The sequence below is a fragment of the Uloborus diversus genome, chromosome 1, assembly GCF_026930045.1.
Source record: "Uloborus diversus isolate 005 chromosome 1, Udiv.v.3.1, whole genome shotgun sequence".
NCBI lineage: Eukaryota > Metazoa > Arthropoda > Arachnida > Araneae > Uloboridae > Uloborus > Uloborus diversus.
Genome location: NC_072731.1, coordinates 183,026,319 through 183,047,469, shown reverse-complemented (window position 1 = coordinate 183,047,469; position 21,151 = coordinate 183,026,319). Strand labels below are relative to the sequence as shown.

The 21,151-nt window shown below is 33.5% G+C and overlaps 1 protein-coding gene across 1 annotated transcript; it reads left to right on the top strand.

Annotated features, from left to right (window-relative positions):
• Positions 1-155: 155 nt before the first annotated feature.
• LOC129223543 (uncharacterized) lies at positions 156-11,349 on the top strand. The gene is made up of 3 exons (XM_054858071.1): positions 156-547; positions 7,781-7,947; positions 10,121-11,349. The coding sequence occupies exons 1-3, from the start codon at positions 418-420 to the stop codon at positions 11,321-11,323; spliced, it is 1,500 nt and encodes a 499-aa protein (XP_054714046.1). The 5' UTR covers positions 156-417; the 3' UTR covers positions 11,324-11,349.
• Positions 11,350-21,151: the final 9,802 nt, after the last annotated feature.

Below are 21,151 nucleotides of genomic sequence, written 5' to 3'. Positions count from 1 at the left end.
AGTTGGGGTATGTTCGAATGGAGCAGCTGGTCAACCGGTGACTAACCAAAGAGCAGAGGTGCTCATCAAATGAAAGAACTCCCCAAGAAAGAGACAAGGCGCTACCCACTATCACGCGCGTGTGTCTCTTTCTTTTTCTTTCTTCTATATTTTAGCGCATAGCATGCTCCCAGAAATTTTCAGTAAAATCCTGCCAAACATGATTTTATTTAAAAAATTACTGCCAATTTTATCAATGTTTACATATTTGCTTTTGCAACCATGACTGTTTAGGACCCCACCATGGTAATATGATCATGATGGTAATTTCTTAATCTACGTCTTAAAGTTTATGACCTATAGTATTGTCAAAACTTATAACTCGATTATCGACTTCGAGGGTATAGCTAGGTGTTCCTTAATTTAGTCAATATCAATATGTCATGCCAATACGAAGGAAGCTTACAGTCTGTTTGTGTCAAAGTCATTGCACACAATTTTGACAGATTTTTTAAGACATTTGAATGTACTAGAAATAAAGAATTTAAATTGGCTTCAGAAATCATTCGTAAGTATGAAAATTCTTTAGCGTCACATCTTTAATTCACCTTGTGAGTTGAAATTCTTTAAATTTCATAATCTTTCGCTAAATGTCAGAACTACCTTATGCAAAATCTTCCTGTAAATCATCTTCAATTTTTTTTGGAGATTAAATGTAGCTATGGGTACGCTTTTCTTGTAGTTTCAAAGCTTTGAAACTTATACACTTGGCCAAAATAAAACTTTTTAAGAAACATTTTCTCATTATAATTATTTTATTGGGTTTGAGATGATATATGTCTAAAGAAAAATGAATTATGGCATACATTTTTCCAGAAAAGTACATGTTAAGTTTCTGCCTACCCTTCCCGCACAGTTTTATCTTCCCTGTTTTGGCAACAAAAGCCTTTTTCGAGTTGAATTTCCTACATGGCGTTTGCTATTTTAGCATTTCCTTTCACAGCTGGCATAGAACTTGTAAAGCAGACTGACATCATCACTGACTCAACCCATTGTGGGTCTTGGCTTTTTCTATAAGATCCTTCTCGTTGGAGCTATTCCCCCCCCCCCCCCGACTTCTCCAATTTGGGGGTTTGATAGTTTTAAAGTCTCCTTCGAAACAATCCAGCTATCTAATTTTTGGTCTTCCTCTCGGACGTTTGTCAGCTGGTCTTGCATTTAGGATCTTAAGTGGGATGATGGACAAAGTAAAATACATTAAACTGCAAAGAATGAGACTGGCAGGACATGTTATCTGCACATCTGCTGAGTACATCCCACTTAAATATTTGTACAGCTCAAAGTTAGACTTTTTACTCCTTACTCGGTTTATTTCCACTAATAGGTGTAGCGTGACCAGACGTTTTGGAAGGCACCCGGGCCGTCGCCAAGAAGGGTTTTGCTTCCCTACCCTCTCAGTTTTTCAGAAATGGGGGTCATCAATTTCATTTTAGTGATGAAAAAAAAAGCAGAAAAGAAACTTTTGAAATCTTAAGAACATTGAACAGAAATAATAGGTGAACAAACAGAAAAAAATGTGGGTTTTTTCTGTGAAATTTTGAAAGCAAATGCAATCTTTAGGGGTCTGTCCAGGATTTTTCACATGGTCCGTTTTTTGTGAAAAATAAAATAATTTTGTGAAAAATCAATTATTTTTGGGAAAAATCAAATAATTTTTTAAAAAAATTTCTTGTAAAAACGAAAGTTTAGACTCTTAGGATGGTGGAAACTGCATCATTGACACTTAAAGTTGAGTGTTTTCTCTCTTTTCTGTTGAGAAGATCATTCTTGAGTGTTTTTCTAGTATTTGGGGAGAGGGGGGAGGCATCGCTCCCTGGGAGATGGGCACCCCTCAAGTATCAATATTTATCTACCATTCTACATCATGTTAAATTATACTAGAAATGTTTTTTGTATAGTATTTAAAATAACTGTAAGAAAAAAAATTAGGCAGGGGTTCAGCATTTAACTTTTTAACCCAAGACACTGTTTAAGAGCACAGAGTTTCGTTCAAACCTTATGAACTCCGTGATTTTCACAAAAATAAAAAAAATATTTTATTTCTTTACCTCTTAACTAAGCGTAGTAAACATCGAAAATTCGAAAAATCAGATTTCCACAGCGGATGCAAAGAGATTGCAATCCTCAAAGTGAAGGAATCATAAGTATAAAAACAGCTTGTAAAATAAATATTTTTGATAAAATTACTTTTGAATTGCATTTTAGAGTCCTATGATAAACATATCATTAATATCTGGACACAGTTGAAGCAAAAATAAATAAAATAAAAATAAACCATCGATTCAGCATTTTAATTATTGACTCATAAAAGAAAATGGAATTCCCCTTTAAAAACTTGAAATAAGCTTTGTTACAAAAATAAAGAGACTTTTCATTTATTTGCATCCTAATAAAGCGAAGTTAGCTTGAAAAAAAAAAAAAATATAATTCTCATATCGGATGTAAAAAGATTGCGTTTTTCAAAATGTAGGCATCTATAGAAAAAAAATAACGGTAAATAAAAGTTTATTTAAAGTTAATTATCCTTTTTAGTATCGAAAAACCAAACCCATATAACTTTCTCCCAAAATAACAGTTTAACATTGCACCACCAGACACAAAATGGCTATAAGTTTGAATTTTGTAACCCTATCTGAAGCAATCACATCCGCCCCACCTATACTATCCTTTGCAGTTCTAAATTAATTTTGCTGTATATTATTGATGATTAAATCATGAGTGGGGAGAAAAGTGCTTACTGCGCCTATTCAGAGAATGTTGACGCTTTTCCAAAGAAGTTTACAACAAATCTCCTGCATAAAACAAACAAGCAAAATTATAAACCAAACTGACTTTCAGCTGTTAATTTCTTTCAAAGAAACCAACAACAGGCATTATATTTATTTGGTGGTAGTAATTATTTATGGCTTGCAGGAGCATCACAAGAGTGCCGTTTTTTTTTCTTTTGCAAAATTAGCTGATTTTGTATAAGTTGATTCCTCTAATTTAACTTTAAATATACTGTATTATTTTAATTTGAGATTTGCTCTTTCAATAAACAATTTGTGAAAGATCCGTTTTTGTTTATCAGAATTTTGTGAAGGGTCCGTTTTGGTTGATCGGATTTTTGTGAAAGGTCTGTTTTGGTTGATCGGATTTTTGTGAAAGGTCTGTTTGGTTGATCAGATTTTTGTGAAAGGTCTGTTTTGGTTGATCGGATTTTTGTGAAAGGTCCGTTTTGGTTGATCGGATTTTTGTGAAAGGTCCGTTTTGGTTGATCAGATTTTTGTGAAGGGTTTGTTAATGGACCCAAATTTGCTCTGGCTAGACCCCTGATCTTTGTATATTATTTAGGAACATCCAAGGTTACCACAATTTACCTAACTGAGGAGCGCTGAAACAAACGTTTCAAACATTTTTTAACAAAAAGAAAGTATTCAGTGTATAATATAAACCTATGACAAGCGTCAGTCAAATAAAAAATGAATGAGTAAATAAACATAACTTCATAGGGGCTACTTGCATTTTTAAATTTTTATCTTTTTTTCTTTTTCTTTTTTGTAAAAATAACATCATGAAAACCACGGTTAAGTAGAGAAAAACATATGTGCCTCCAAAATATGTTTTAAATAGAGAAAAAGAGCAGAGTAAGGTGAGATTAAAAAAATGTCATTACTAGTCACACCACTAGTTCTAAATGTTTGAATATAAAAGGCGAAATTAACCCCCTTGCAGTTGAACAGTCCCAGAATTACGTGTTAAATGGACGAGATATCTCGTCATAAACTGCAAGGTGGTTAAACAAAAATTTTATAGCGATATTCAGGAGACATGACATTTGAAACAAAAGAAAGTGTAAAAAACTTGGATAATTCTAACCATATGAGTTCAAAATGTTGAAAGTATTTTTTTTTTATTATTATTATTTTGACGGGGGCCTCAAATGCTTGTATTTCAAACATACAAAAATATAAGGCTGGAAATTGAAAATTTCATTCTGGAAAAACCAAAGCACTCACTCTAATAAATTTGGGGAAAAAAAACCTAGTGGCAAGTTTTTCAGAATATTTATCAATATTTAATCAAATAAAAACGATAGTGACGTTGTCAAAGAAAAAGAGGAGGAAGAGAGATCCCAAACTCTATTCCTCTATTTTAAGCCATCAAACTTAGCCTATAGAAAAGTGATTTTGAAACTTTGATTTTAAAAACGTCTCTGAACCCCATCTTTTCTCTTATCACCTTCAAAGATGGCCTACAATTACGTAAGCACTTTGATTTCAAAAAACTTCTAGGAAGGCGCCCCAGCCAAAACCCTCGAAAAACAGCCTGCCTCATTACTAAAGATCATTTAAAATTCCGTTTTTAGGACTTAAGGCAAATTCTGAAGGTACCTGAACCTTATCTCTAATATCACCAAAAACTCTAAAATTTTGCATTTAGGGTTTAAATTCTGATAATTCCGGGAAGAGTCCCCGAACACATTGATAACATCATTGAACATCTTATAAATTTTTTCTCCAGCCTGTTTTTCTGTCGTTACAGGAGATTTTTTTTTTTTTTTTTAATCAAATTCTATGATTTACCCCATCATTTTGAAGCTAATCATATCTGCTAATGATGAAAAATATATCCAGTCTAAAAATTGCTTTTTTTAATTTGCCAAAAAAACTTTTTTTTTTTTAAATCGCTCATTACTTTAATGAATAGCAGCCGAAAGCGAAGACACATTGGCTTGGTTGGATAAAGCAGCGTGCAAATGAGGGAAGAGTGTGGGTTCAAATCTGGACCGAAAAATATTTTAATGTGTTTTTTTTTCAGCAGGATTTTTATCCAAGTTTCCATTAACATGCAAAGTTATACTCATAGTAGAATTCTAAGCTGTATATCTGTTTGTAAAATCAGGAAACAAAACATTGATTTTAACAGGCTAAATCGCAGTTTAACTTTGTTGAAGCATAAATTTCAATTTATTGCTGCTTTATGACGTATTGCTTTGGTCTATAGCTGCATCGGTCTCGAGGCTGCATTGGAATCATAAACTTCTTGCTTTGAGCGCGAATGTTTCGTGCCAGTCAACTAGTCCGCCCCTTCCCCTCCTCCCTTGCCAGTATAATTTAAAATAGTCTTAAATTTTGTTTAAGCCCTTAAATTTCGCATAATTACTGGGGTTAGAGCTCCCGAAAACTCTCTCCTAACATCATTAAAAGTCGAATAAAATTGTTTTTGGAGCTCCAATTTCAAAAAATTTCTGGTCCTCATAACAATATCAAAGATGGCCCACAATTGCATTTTTTTAATTGTTCATTTTTGAAAAATTTCTGGGGGGATGGCCCTCGGCTTTCTACTTTCCTTAATCTCTCTGAATATCATCTAAAACTGTTGTTTTATAACAACAATTTTGAAAAATTTTCGAGGAAGAATCCTAAAACCCCAATCTGTGTAACGTATTAGAGGGAAAATATAAAATTGTGTTTTTCAATTTTGAAAAATGGCGGGGAAAAATACCCCCAGGCCGCCGTTTCACCGTAGCATCAGCAAATATCGTCTAGAAAGCATTTTTAAAACCATACAATTTAGAAAAAAGATTTTTTTTTGTGCTAATTTTTTTTTATAATTCTGGGACACAAGGTCCAGCAAGTTTGAAGGGAGGCATGTGCCCCCCCCCCCCCCACCGACGCTACGCCTATGTTTCCACTCCCTCAAACATGCCATGGAGAATTTTTCTTTCGCAAAATTGACAAAAGTGATCTTTGTTTTTCGTTCATTGCCCATGCCTCTGAGCCATAAGCCACAATTGGCCTAGTGATGGTTTAATAAAGTAAAACTTCTGTTTTCACCTTAATAAGTTTAGACTTGAAGTATTATTTCATACCATAATAGGCTCTGTTTGCAGCAGTTTATCTCTTATTTATTTCTGATGCTAAAGCATTCTGAGTAAATAGACTAGAGTCTAGAATTGTTTTGGATACAATATTTATTTCAGTTTAATCTGAAGAAAGACATTTTATGATTGGAGGTTTGCTGATATTGGTTGAGAACAAAATCAAACAAAATGTGGTATCCCCTAACCGTAAATTTTAATTTTGAAGCCTTAAACTCTCCAATTTATTAATTCTTATTTCTTCTTTAAATTGCTGTATATTTTTTCAATTTATTTTTATAACAGTTTTGATATCTTGGTTTTTATCATTGCCATTGCTGTGATTGTTCCCTTTGAGTACCCTAGTATTTCTTGAGCAATGTCGATCAGTTAACAAAATCAAAGCATATAGTTATAACAATGGTGTTTGTTTTTTATAACTCTTGACATTTGTTATCAGAATTTTTTTTTAAACAGTGTTCTAATATTCAGTACATTCTAAAACATTATGAAGAAATTGGGGGGGGGGGGGGGGGCATAGTACAACCTGATTTATCAGGACTAACTTGGATAAAAAGCAATCTGGATAATTGAAAATTGCGGTAATGTAGATAAATAGCAAACAAAATACCTAAATAAGTAAACGTACTATTTATGCAGAATTGTTTACAGGACAATAAAAGATATTGAAATAATTTTTCACATCATTTCTCAAGAAAGAATTGGCCCAATGTATTAAGTTTCAAACATGGGTGGTATTTGATTGCAACATGGGCACAGAAGCATATCATCAATAGAAAACAAAAAGTAAATGTTTAGCATACTTATAATCATGTTCTTATTATTATAATATAAAAATTTTCTGTGTAAGCATGAAATTAAAAAAAAAAAAAAACAAAAAACAAATCTTGAAATTTGATCAGGATAAAGGAACATTAATTTATCTATCAATATAACAGGTGACAGTGTTTTTTTGTTTTATACCCGAAGACCCCATAGCACCTACAGCCCTGAAACTAGGCAAAAAAATTTGAACGTACCTCGGGTCCATGCACCTCGAAGCCGAAATTCTAAATTTCAAATTAGTTTTTTCTAATTAATTAAGCTAAATTTCGGCTAATTAGGGGGTAAAAAATCCCCCTACCCCCAAACATTATATATCATTAGAAAGGGTTTTCCTTCCCAAACAAGATGATGTTTGTTCCATTTTTTTCAATTAATTAGAACAGGAGATATAAGCGATTCTAATTTAGCCAATTTTCAAGGCTTCTCTTTCGAGATATTGCTATAACACTAGGTCCACTTTCCAAACAATTTTCAACTATAACACTAGGTCCATTTTCCAGATATTTTTTCAATTACTTTCTTTTAAAACATTTTGGAGATAGTTGCCTATGTTGCTTATGAATATTTTACTGTAATTACTTGATTTTAAATTCATTGTGTGTATATTAATTGATTTTCTTTTTAATTAGAAAGTCGCTTGGTGAGTTTGGTGATGAATTATGGAGATTTTTATATTTGAAAGCTACTGCAAATGCAATTTTGATCTAATTTGTTTTTCTTTAATTCAACGGATTTTCTTTAATTTTTAACACAGGCATCGCTGTGCGGGTTCTGCTAGTGAAATATAAAACAACAAAGGTTTGTCCACTGTTCCCTCGAGCCAGTGCGCCACTTCATTAGTGCACACAATTTACTTTTTTATTCATTAACATTTAAAAAAAAGGATAAGGCAAAATTTTAAAGTGTTTGATTTTATTTTTTTAGTACATTACTGTTTCTTTTTTGTCAAAAAAGAAAAGAAAAATACATATGTATGATCCACTGACCTGGCTCCCCTAATTAAATTCTATTATTTTAAGTTAACTATGCATTTTTTTTTTTTTCATTATTTAGAAAAACTGTATGGAAATGATCTTACAAAGAAACTTTATCTGGAAGGAAATATAAAGAATGAGCATTTGGATTACTTGATTAATAGATATACTAAAGATTTAGATGTGCAGTGCTTTGTGAATTGTGAATCTAATGATATTGAAGAAAGAATTCAGCAAATTGGAAATGTAAGTGACTTTTAGCATTTATCATTAAATTCATCTTTATAGAGTTTCAAAATAATTAAAAGCATAGCTGTGCATGAATTTGTATTTTCACAACATTCGTGGGCATCAGGTCCGGATCTACAGACCCTGCAGTGTGGCTGGTGAGAGGGACACGTCCAGGGCCTGATTAACGCACGGTCCGGCGGGTCCGCGGACCTGGGCACCACAAATTAGGGGCACCAAAATAGCCTAGCCTAAGTCCACTTACTTACTTCCTTTCTTTCTTTTTTTTAAAGCTCATTTTACTTTTTCTCAACTTTAAGGGAGAGGGGGCTCAAAATTTTTTAAAAATCAGCTCAAAAACTCATAAAGTTGAAAAAATTTCGCATAAAGAAGTCGTTGTCCCTTAACTTTGGAATTTCAAAAAATTACTCAGATGACATAGATGGACATTTTCCAGAAGAATTAACACACTTTCAAATTTTTGCAAAAGGTAACCCTTCTGCTGGAGAATGTTTTAAAAGGATAAGATCACTAAACATTACACATACATTTTCGAATGTGGATTCACCCCTTGCAGCTTCTTCTTACCTTGCCTATCAGCAGCTGTTCCAGTGAACGTTCCTTTTCATTTTTGAAAAGAATAAAAAATCATTTGAGAAGCTGCGTTTCTAAGGATAATTTACAGGCGTTTTCCTTATTGACCACTGAAAATGCTGTGACATCAAACATAGATTTCGATTATTTGATCGACACATTTGCCTGTGTTAAAGCCAGAAAGAAGCTTTTTTAAAGCTTGATGTCAGAATTAGTAAGATTTTTTTTGCAGTTTTAAATTGTTTTTTAATTCTTTTTTGCCTTAAGAGGCAATTTCAACTGTGATTAGTTTGGTGACTATCAAGTGTTTGGCATTCAAATCCCAGGTTTCCTTTTAAATGTAGTAATGTTCCTTTAAAATATAGTTTCTAGTATATTGGGCTTCTAGTATGATACATTGACTTTAAAATTGTGCAGATTTTCTCATGGAGGGGGAGGGGGCACCAAGTTCTACTCAGGACCTGGGCACCAGTTTGGCTTGATCGGGCCCTGGACACGTCACTCTGCTCAAAAAAACTTTTTAAAAAAATCAACTGATACACAAATTTTAAAATATTTTTTTCAATGTTTCAGTTAAAAGTTGAAGAAAAATTGGAACTCAAATGAATTTAGGAACATCAGCAAATCTTTAAAAAAAAAAACTTACAAAGATGGGAACTTCACCCAAGTTTTTTAAAAAGGAAAAAAAAAAAAAAATCCAAAAAGTTTGAAAATATGGCAATAAAAAGTAGCCTTAGTGCTAAAAAAGTGAACGTTAAGTTATACAAAAGTAAGCATGTTTTAAAAAATGGAAGTTCAAGCATTGTACCTCTAACTTATATTTAATGCTATGTAGGGTAAAAGCACCAATTATGGGTTGCTTTGCGATTTTTTGTCACCTACAACTGAGACGATTAAGAAAAAAATATAATAAAATTAAGTGAATATTAGAATTTAGGATTCTGGGATTAGGATCATATTAAAAGCTTTTAACAAAAATTTTAGCTATGAGTTTTCATTTTGAAAACTCATAGTTGTTTACATGGGATGCCTCATATTATAGGGTACCGCAAATGTGACATTAGGAACCAAGTGTTTGCATTGCATTAACTATAGGCAATTCAAACAAATAATCTCTTATTTGCATTACTACCAGCAAGTCTATTTGGAGCATTTTCGGCATTAATCTACTTGTTCACCCTGTGATCATTTGAAGATCACCTAGTGCAACGAACACTTTCTTCTTTCCTTTCACTTCTCCACTCTTCTTTTCCTGAAGGAAAAGAAACTTGTTTCGCCCTGTATTGAGTATTTTATCCATATCGTGCTCTTCACCAACCTGATTTTCATTCTTAATCACACTTATTAACGGTGCAGTCTGATTAGTGTAGTATTGTAAAACGTTTTTGGAACTGTAAAGCAAGCTAACACCTTTGTGCTTCAACTGCAGCTCAGACTACTGTTTCTGGTCACAACGGAAATCATCAACCCTTACACAACTAGTTCCAACACTCTGTGCGGTTGAAGTATTAGAATAAGCTGCTGAACTTTAAAAGACAAATTTTATTGTTTTTAAAGTTTTTACTCTTATTTATTATGAACTCTTTTCTTCTTGCAGGTCATCACCAAATTTACCATGACTAGAACAAGGCATTTTGATGTCAATAATTTTCTAAGGCCATTGTGTAAAGTGCAAAGCCTTATCCTTAGTGATACAAATTGTTCAGATAAATCTCTCATGACCATTGCAGATGTTTGTGTAGACTTGAAAGAACTGGACCTATACAACTGTGAAAAAGTTTCAGACAAAGGATTAATATATCTTAGTGATAAAAAGCCTGCATTAGAATTTCTAGATGTTTACGAAACTTCTGTTACTTATAAAGGTGTTGCTCTAATCTTGAAAAACATTTCTACAATTTCTGAACTAAAATTTAATAATGTGCCAAGAGCAATATTTGAAGCTACTGGTTTGCATACCACTTTAGAGGAAAGTGAAGAAAGGACTTTCAATTTAAGAAATCTTGTAATCCTAAACAATCCAATGAGGCCGGAAAGTCATTTAACTGCAATTCTGAAAGTTTGCAGTACATTTTGTCCTTATGTAAATGATCTTACTGTTACCGAAATTATTAATGAGGAACAGCTCTACTTGTGTTCTACATTTGTAGAATTGAAAACCACTCGACTATCTTTAAGCAGTGTAGTACAACCAAAACTTAGCATCAATGAGTTGCTTGAAAGGAGAGGAAGCCAAATAACTTCTCTTTCACTAACCTCATTTGCACTTTCAGTAGATGTGCTAGCTGAAAGCTGCCCAAATTTGCAATATATTTCATTGAGTTCACCTTCGTTTGAAGATACACATTCGTCAACCATCAATTTCCCTTGCCTTAAAATACTTCATTTCCGACACTCTGTTTTGAAATCCGTAGATGGTAATAACTTGTATGAAAATATTATTTCATGTAGTCCTAACTTAGAGGAACTTCACATAGTATCTAGTGAATCTTTGGAAAGTTTAACTGATGTTATTTTAGGCTATCCAGAGAAACTTCGAGTTTTAAACTTTAGTAATACTATTGTTGATATCGACTTCATTCAAAAAGTTATAAAAAAGCATGAGAAATTATCCACTTTAAATATTGATAACTCTGGTGTATCTTGTGCAGATTATGATGATTTAATGGACATGGTTGACGATATGGGTAGAAGTATACGAATTGTATGGGCTGATTATTCATCTGCTATCAGAGAACTGTACAGTACTGACTTTGGATTAGTTTTTCAAAGGCTGCACAGGCATGTTTTGAAATTGTAAATATAAATTGCTCTTTCGGTATAAAATCAAAAACTATTTTGTTACATTTGTAAAAATTGAATAAAGTTTTCAAAATTTAAAACTGTTTTCTTCCTTTAAGTAACATTAGTGTGTTGGAAAATGAAAATAGCTATTCAATGCTGCATTTCATTTATTCATCAAATTAAAAACTTAAAGCATGTTAAAACACTTTGTGTGTATACACCAATACAACGAAATATCAGTTTCAACTATGTAAATTTTCAGTCTCATTTTGATTTCCATTACACATTGCTGGAATTCTATTACAACAAACAAAATTTTTGTCCCCGAAAGTTTGTTGTAACAGGATTTTACTGTACACTAAGCAATCCATGGAAATGGTTGCAAAACAAGGGCATATTGAAAGGGGAAGTCAAAAGAGTTCAGGCCCTTTACGAAATTAAACTTAAAATAGTCATTGTTAATAAGGATTTTGATATTTTTGAACTCATATTTTGCATGGGGCCTCTTCTGAAATAAGTTCCTATATGCACTCCAGTTGTAAACCATATGATAAGAAAAAGAGTACATTGTGCAGTTATGTGAAAAGAAAGATTTAACTTATTCAAAAATGCTACATCTGCATGGTTTGCTTAGCTTGCCATTGTGAAAGAAGTTATAGTATCATGTGTTTGGTTTTGGCTTTCGGTGGGTGTTGCAACACGAGTAGGGTCTTAAGTTTTGCATTAATCCAGAGGGGACTCAAAGATGTTTTTTTTAAAGCTTTTATTAACACGTACAGCTTTGGAGCATTGGACCGTAAGATAATGGCTATTTAATGAGTTTCAGATGTAGAATTTTTTTTCCCAAGGGCAAAGGGACTCTTAAGAGTCTCTTTGCTAACACTAAGATTTCGATTGGTGAATCCATCTTTTATTTAACTGGATTGACTTTCTTTTGTTTTAAAAATTTAGCTTGGGAGAAAAAATTAATTGTATTTGTTTTGCTGTGTGAATGAGCTTAAAGATTATATTTGAATAAAATTACAAAAAAAAAACTTTAAGCATGAAAATTATTACAATAATGTATATATTATGGGTTAAAATAAGTATTTTGTAAAAATATAAAAATCATTAAGTCATAAAAACTGTTCTGTTTTTCCAACAGTTTTCAAAAATTTTCATTTATTCTTCATCATAAATTATTTTGTAAAATGTCAACACAAAATATTTTAGAACCATTTTCCCCCCTAAAATTACTACATTTTTTGCACGCAGAAATCCTCTAAATAAATTTAAAATTTACATTTCATCATCACATTCATCAAGTAAAAAATTACTGTTTTTTTTTATTTAGAACCCGATACCCCCCCCCCCCTCCGAGTTAAAAACTCATTTCAAGGGGAGGGGAGTCTAAAGTTGAAGTGCTGTTATAAATTGAGTAATAAGTTGTAATGGAATGATTACTGTCACTGAAAATTGATTTTAATCAAATAAAAATAGGAACTATTCATGTTTCAACCTTAAACAATTTTAACCATAATTTGCTTGAAAAACAAAAACATGTGCACATAAATGGCAGAAACAATAAAAAGCACCATGATTTTTTTTCTCCTCAATGCTGGTAAAAACGATGCCAACCTTGGTTGCTGGCACTTATTTACTATTCATTTCAGAGATATTAAAGCACATAGGTCTCTCTTTGAGAAACAATATTGTAATCTCTACTCCTTGAAATAAAGGATTTTTTAAAGCTTTGAGGAGAGTTTTAGTATTTAAATTTAATCCAGAAATTTATGAGAGCAATATCAAGAATGTTATAAACGTAAACTGGCCATCTTCTTGATGCCAAACATATTGTGTATGGTCCGCAGATTTGATTCAGCATATATACTCAATACTACTCAGAATTGTAGAAAACTAGTTTCTGGAAGATTTCTATTTTTACAGTTAAATGCATAGTGCCTAAATGGATTTTTTTTAATGTTTAGTTTACATCAGTGAACAGTGTTTTTGTCCTTAGTAAGTATTTTTGATGAGAAGTGTGCTGTAGCAAGATCGTACCTTTTGGTCTTACTACCAAAAGACACAACCTTGAGAGTCACAGATCTGGATAAAATTCTGGATTTAGGTCAATGTGCTCTAGAGAAGAGGCCAGATAAAACAGTTTGATTGCATAGACCCTAGTTTGGCTGCAACGGGGGTCCAAAGTTGCTGGTTTAGCTCCAGAAAAGCAATGTTTCCTTTAAAATTAAACCTTTTAAACCCTTTTCAAGCCGAACACATAAATACACAACAGAGTAAATCCCCTCTAAGTTATACTGACAAAAACCACCAAATGTGCTAAGAGAGGAAATATTGAACCTAAAGTTTCAAATTCCAAAGAAAACACCATTGAAGTTCTGGAGTCTTGGAAATCAGTCTGGTTCAGACCGCAAAATCTTAAGGGTCATGGATCTGGATTTAAGTCTATTTGTACCAAACAAGAGCACAGTTAAAATCTTTTCAGTGCACATGTTCTACTTCGGTTGCAAGGAGGGTATAAGTTTGCTAGCTTAACTGTAGAACTACAGTAGCATTGGAATTAGGAGCTTTTGCACATAGTTTGCCCTCCAAACATATTTAGCATATCTTGCCAGACTACGTAAAAAGAGGAGGATTTTATTCTATTTTGTGAATGCATTCATTTTGCTCAGTGGCGCACACAGGAATTTTGCAAGGGGAGGGTCCAAGATCGAAAGCCTCATTCTCATATCATACCCCAATACGCCGTCAAACATATTGACTTGATTTTATAGTTTCTCGAGAACGAAAAACAGTAAAAAATAAACTATTGAATAAATAATTAGCATTAATTAATGAACTATACTTAAATACATTACCAGAAAGCAAAATAATATATGCATTAACTTTTCTCATAATTAAAAAAAATGATTCAGCAAAGCAAATTCATTGTTGCAGAAGCACCATATGATTAAAGAAGTTCATAAAATGTCACTTAATATGATCTGTTATTACAAAACTAAAAACATGGTTATTACAGTGTATTCATTTATAATCACCATTCTGCTTGTTATAGGCAATTTGTTATAGGAAAAGTGCTCAATATTTTTTTTAAATCTTTTAACATGAGGATTTTATTTTTTCACTTATTAAAACTGAAATTATTGTTACCTTTTGTTTGAAATTATTTTAGGCACAAAATACGTAGAATCATAATCAATCGGGGGAAAAAAGCAAGACCTATGGGAGGGGTCCGGACCCCCTGGACCCCTCCCTTGTGTGCGTCACTGATTTTGTTCATTCTGTGATGTAATAGCAAGAAAAGAGTGAAATAAGTAATTTCAAAGGAAAACCCATGGCTTTCATGGAACTATACCAGCAACTCTGGACCCTTGTTGACTCTCAAGGTCGTGCCGTTTTGTAGTTAGCAACTCAGGGCGCGTTTATAAACTCTTGATCTTCGGTTGCTCCGTTCTCGACCGGTCGGGGCTCTGACGTCACGGTCATCAACTGAATCGAAGGAGTTTATAAACAAACGCGCGGTCGTTCCGGTCGATTTCGCTTATTTGCGTTATGGAGTTTACATTTTGAAAGTCAGTGTTAAGTACTGTGAAAGTTCGCATTTAAAATTCAGGAATAATAATATCCTTTTGTTGTTTTTGTGGCAGTCTAAAGAAGAGGCTTGTAAAAAGTCAATCGGATGAATTTTAAGTATTCTGTGGCTTTCGTCAATTTATAATCATGGAAGCTTTGAAAAAAAAACAAGAACAGCTTATTCATTAGCTCTTATTTGAATTTGATTGATATTTAGCTCTCATTACTAATTTTGTCGAGTATGCATTGTAGCCGTAAGAATCAAAGAAGGTTTTTTCAAAAAGTGTTTTGTTTCAGTCTTTATTTTGTTTTCAACGGAGCATCGTTTTTTTTAAATACAAAGTTAGTCAATACTACGCTACTGCATCAAACGAGCTTTATTATGGAAATATCGATAACAAAATGGGCAGCAAAAGAGAGTGCTAGTATACTTCAAAATCTAACATACTCTATTGCTGACCTTTTTTGTTCTATATGCTTCCTTTTTTTGGATTGTGACAGGTAAGTAAGAATAGTTCTTGTCCAATGTTACTTCAATTATGGTGTTTTGATGTTCGTTCTGTCTCAATTGCTTGCACAATGTAATAATCATGATACATTGATAATATTGATTGTTTTGGTGAAAAACTCTATTAACAAACAAAATTACTTGATTTTTCCCGCATGTTTTGCTGTTTCAAGTTGATAGGATTTTATTGAAATCAAAAATAACAATTTCAAGTACACAATAACCTCAACCAGAATCTTGATAAGATTTAAAACTGTCTGTGATTCAAATTATATCTTAAAAAATTTCTGCGAAAAAAAGGCTGTACTTCTCCCGAGTCTAGAGTGCCATATTATGACGACAGCAAAAATGTCCTTAGTAGAGTTCCACAATGATACCAGCATATTTTTTCTGTTATTCTTGTTGCTTTTTCAACATTGGGAGTACCTCAAAATTTGTGAACAACCTTTGTTGCTCACCCAGAGCCGACCATGGCCATGTCAGGAAATGTTATAAGTTTTAAAAAAGCGGGACACCCATCGACCAAACGGACAAGGGGCCCTCCTTGGCTCTCTGTTACCCATAAACACTGTCTGCAAAGAGTTTTCCAGTTCATCCACATCTTCAAAACTAAATGGGTCTAAAATCCAGTCAGGAATTTGTAAGTTGATCAAATCTGCAAACCTTGATTTCATGTTCTTTTTTAACTGATCCAGATGACCAATAAAAATTAAAAATATTTCTTCAGGAAGTTCATCATCCACGATTAAACTTTTTTTTACAGTCGGAAACAGAATAAATTCTTTACGGCCAATATTTGCCTTGTTGATTTCGAATTTGGCAATGAATGCTGAAATTATGCTTTTGGTCTTGATGAGGTTCATCTTGTTTCCTTGAAGCTTAATGTTGACTTCATTCATTTTTTCAAAAATATCTGCAAGATACGCAAGTTCTAATTTGCGCTGTTTCAAATTCTCACTTAAAGCAGGATCATGCAAGTCGAGAAACTCAGCTACAGAGTTGAATATTTCAAAGAAACGGCGCAAACAGTTTCCTTTGGAAAGTCATCTCACAGACGTATGTAAAAGCATGCTTCGAATTTTTCATCATTTTCATGGCAAAGCTCTCGAAACAGGCGATCATTGAGAGAATTAGCTATGATCTTGTTAATACCAGTAATGACTAACTGCAAGGTTTCATGTAAAACACCACTCAATTTTTTTGCAGCCAAGTGTTCACGATGAATAACACAATGGATGGTAATCACTTCTGGCACTTCTTTTTTAAGGTGTGTAAGAAACCCAATATGACGACCCGCCATGGCAGGGGCACCATCTGCTGCGCAGTGGCGGATCACCGCATAGGCGCATGAGGGGACAGCTGGGGCCTCCAGAAAAGCAGGGGGCCTCGGAGCTGCGAAGTGGCCTATCCTCGAAACCAAAATTTTTTGTTTTGAGGATTTGCCGCTGACAGCAATAATTTTGTGTGGAAAATGCTCAAAACTCATGAAAATTGATATTTAATCATGAATTTTAGGTGCGGACTGATTGCTTCCAATAGGGCCCCCAGAGGCTTAGGGGGGCCCCCTGGCTTCAGGTACCTTTGTTTGGATTTTCCTCTTTCTTCCCAAAATTTCAGCATAAAATTGTGTTGTAAATGCTCGACAAAATTATTCTGATGAAATGCACAGTTAGTCTTGCTAGCAGGCCCGAATCTGCGTACCCCCAAACCCCGCAGTGCAGAGGGGGGGGGGGGACACGACCTAAAAGGGCCCAACGTCCCAAGAAATTGAAAAAAAATGAATAAATAAATTAATTAATTAAAAAACTATCACTAAGTTCTCATTAACGGTACGAATGTACACTGCTGGCCTCTGGGGTGGTCCTACAGAGTTTTTGCAGGGGGCCCCAAAATTTATAGATCCGGGCCTGCTTCCTAGAAGAACTTTTCCCGTTCCAAGTAGTTCTTTGACCAGTTACCAGTCGGCTTCGTCTGAGTAAGGAGTATGCATCTTGTGTATATCAATAGAAAAGCACTATTGATATACACATGATGATATTTGCTTTAATTGGAGTAGTCATACAGTTAGGAAGTGTCGAGAGGGGTGAGGCACCCCCCCCCCCAAACAAATGTTAACCAGTCGTCATTTTTGTGTCAGTATTATATCAGTCCTCAAAATATACCAGTCGTCATTTGTGCGATTATGCCCGAGTCGGTGTTTATCTAAATAAAGGTTAGCAGACAGCAGGATTTATAACATGGGGTGTAAAACTCGACCTTGGAATGGTCACTTTTCTTGACGAACAATTATATTGCCTTTCCTTATCTAGAATGCTGAAGGGAGAAGAGACAGATCTGTGGGGGGAAGGGGGGGTCCAGATCGAAGTCGTTTTCACACGCCCGGCACAGCTGTGTTTTCTTTCCTTATTTTTTCCCACTTTCTCACTAGTGACCAACCTGTAACAAGATAGTTTTATGACGCATTTAACTAAATAAGTAATTTGAAAAAGGCGGGAATTTTTTCTTTTTTTTGAAGGAAGAACGAAGAACCTATGTTATTCGCTGTTTTGATTCAATCGTGCTCCTGAACGTGCTTTTGCTCTGTATCTTCATTCAACGACAATGCCATTCCTTTTGAGATAAGTTTAATATGTTTTAATAACTATTTAATTTTTTGAATTATGCTGCAATCTTGGTGTTAAATGATAAATTTCGAAATATAATAGGCTACAATTAAAGTGGTATAAAGGTATTGCTTTTGAAAAAAAGAATATACTGTTAATTCTTCTTTAAATTATATTTCCATTACAGAGAAAAGGACCATTTGTCAATTCATTACAAATACGCTTTATAAAATTACTATAAAAATTTTAAATGCCTTTGCAGCGAAAGTAGTTGATTTTGAGTGTTCTCCTTCTTTCACTGGTGCCACTTGTTTGTAATATATTTTACAATTTCAACTTCATTAAGATTGATTTACTTATTAAAGACAAGCGTTTTATATTAAAACTGTAGTTGGGGCAAACCTAACCTCATAGGGTCGTAATGCAATAATTAAGATCTGCGTAGCTTTCTTAATGCTGCCAGGTTAGGTTCTCCCCAACTATTGAAGTGTTTCAGCTTTATTTTCAGGAGTGTACATTAACATTTGCCCTGTGCTAAAGAGTAAGTTTCAATACTTCAAAAAAAAAAAAAAAAAAAAGGAAAAAGAAAAAAAAAAGATAATGATTATAGGGAAAAAAAAAACACAGGCTTTAAGATTTGCTGGAAAACTTCCGAAGAATCAGGATTTTCAAGCCTTAAAGGAAATTAAATTATGAATTTTGAATTTCAGAAGTATATAAATATTTCAGGAAAAGTAAAAATATGAGAGAAAGAATTTCACTTGGATTTATCATAGTTGTTCGCGAACTCATTATACTTTTCTCCTCATCACCCCATTTCTTAGCGTATGCCTTAGGATTACCATCCGGGGGGCTCCGAAGGCCGATGAACTCTTTGAATTTCAGAAAATACTCAAGCAAGAAACTAGAACAAACTTTTTCTTTAATATCATAAAAAATTAAGTTTTTTGAACTACAATTAGAAAATAATTAAATGGTAAAGCCCCTGAATATAAAATATTACTGAAGTTTTTAGGACCATAGTTTTGAAAAAAAAAATTCACGGAAGAGCCCAGCACCTCTTTCCTGTAAAATTTTTTATCATGTAAACTTTGTCTGCAATTGCGTTTTTGAAACTTCAATTTCGAAATTGGGAAGGAGGGAGGGGCAAAGAATTGATTTCGATCTATTTATTTTTTTTTTATAATTGGGGGCATTCCCTGGGCTCCATCCCTTACCCCTAACGTTAAATGGCCTATAATCGTGTTTTTAAGACTTCAACTTCTACTACATTCCGCTGAGACAACTGCATCTTTTTGTCCCTAAACATCAGCAAAGAAAGTCTAAAATGGCGTTTTTAAACCTTCAAGTTTCAAAAATTTTCCGGGGGAGAACCCCGGACCCCCCTTTTCTTAGCAGATCAGAAGTTTTCTCTCTTTTTTTTTCTGCTAAATGCCTCACCCTCCTTGGACTTTTTTCTGATGGCACCACTAAATTATACTTGCATTGGAAAACTGGAGAAAGCTGGGATTTTGCTAAATGCCCAGGGGTAGGAATTGTTCTAAAATTCCAGGTTTTGTCCTCACACTATATTCCCAACTTCTGTAGAAAAATGAAACTTTTCATGATGATATGCCTGTATTTTAGGACAAAATACACTTCGTAGACCTTAAGAAAAAATTTTTTAAAGAAAGAGAGAAAAATCTTTGCTGTTGCTACTTTTTTTCTAAAGAAAGGCGGGGGATGCAGTTAACAAAAAAAAAAAAAAAATGCTCAATATAAAACTGTTTTATCTATACTTTCTAAATCTTGCAGTCATTCCTCTTCTACAAAAAAGCTAAAATAAAATAAGAACTCAAATGTAAGCACTTGGTTCAAAAAGTATATTTAAAACAAAAGTTAAATGGTTTGTCCCCGGGTGTACTGGGAAGTAATATTTATTTTTATAGTGCTTATCTTGCGTTGTGGTCTGAGCATTAGCTTGTTCTTCCAATACAAAGAGTCAGTTTGCTTTGTGTTTCTGTTCAGTGAAGTTGCATAATTTCTTGCACATATAATTTTTAAATTTAGTCACTAACTTTTTGTTTTTAAAATGTAAATAGTAATTTGTTTTATTAAAATGCCATGGGAAACAAAATTCTCTTTCTTATGGTTGAAAAAGTAGGCAGAAATAGATGCAAAATTAGCACGTGGTGCCATGCAGAAAGGGATGAATTTAAAGCATTTTATTTTCACAGGTACTGTCTCATACTGATGCGGCGAGACATAAGTGGTTGACAAGTAGCTTGAAAAATTAAGCTGCATTTTAAATTCCATGTTCGTTGTCTTTTACTGAAAACAAATTGGTTATGATGAAGCAATCTAAAGTTTTTATTTCGAATTCACTCCAAGATAAAATTTCGTAAGCGGAGGTTTTCTTATAGTTTTAGTTGTCATAAAAAACAATTATTCATTAGCATCTTTAAATGATTTATCTGGAATTTACAGGGATATTTTTGATGATTCTGAGATACTAAAAAGTATCAGATTATCTGATAAAATAAAAGAATGCAACAAATTTTGCACTTGCACCTTGCACTCTACTTTTAATCCCTTCTTATTAAGGACATTTTTTCAACAACAACAAAGCAAGTAAAGAAGCAATTGGACATATGTACATTTATTTTTACTTCATACTGGTCACTGTGTTAAAGAATAAAAGATTGAATGCATTGTATTGTAATTTTCAAGATTGAATTTGAAACGTTTTATCATCCAATGGGAAAATCAAGCTTATAAATCGCGTTTAAGACAAAAAAAAAAAAAACTTGAAATTTGTTGTCCTAATAATTACTAAGCTTTTATCAAAATTGTGTCTTAAAATTTTTGAAATCACTACTCCGACCCCTGTAAATGCCAGAAAGCGGAGCTCGGAGAATCGCCCGCCCCTGTACTGACTAAATTACGAACAAATATAGGAGGCAAAATTTTTCACTGTAATGTGTTTTTTTTTTTTTTTTTTTTTTGTCAGAAATGTTTTTTTCCTCTTTTAAATAAGAATGTAACTGTACCTCCCCCCCCCCATGCTTGTTCGTTTATCCAAAAAATAAAAGAAGTTATGATGTCCTGCATTGTTAATATTAGTAAGACTCTATTGTTTTTGTTGTGAGGGCCTCGGGATCAGGCTGCGCCTGGGGCCTCA

Coding starts and splice junctions, on each gene's coding strand:
- LOC129223543 (XM_054858071.1), top strand. CDS start 418: ATGTCATGCCAATACGAAGGAAGCTTACAGTCTGTTTGTGTCAAAGTC. Junction 548..7,780: donor ATTGGCTTCAGAAATCATTC/GTAAGTATGAAA, acceptor TTCATTATTTAG/AAAAACTGTATGGAAATGAT. Junction 7,948..10,120: donor GAATTCAGCAAATTGGAAAT/GTAAGTGACTTT, acceptor TTCTTCTTGCAG/GTCATCACCAAATTTACCAT.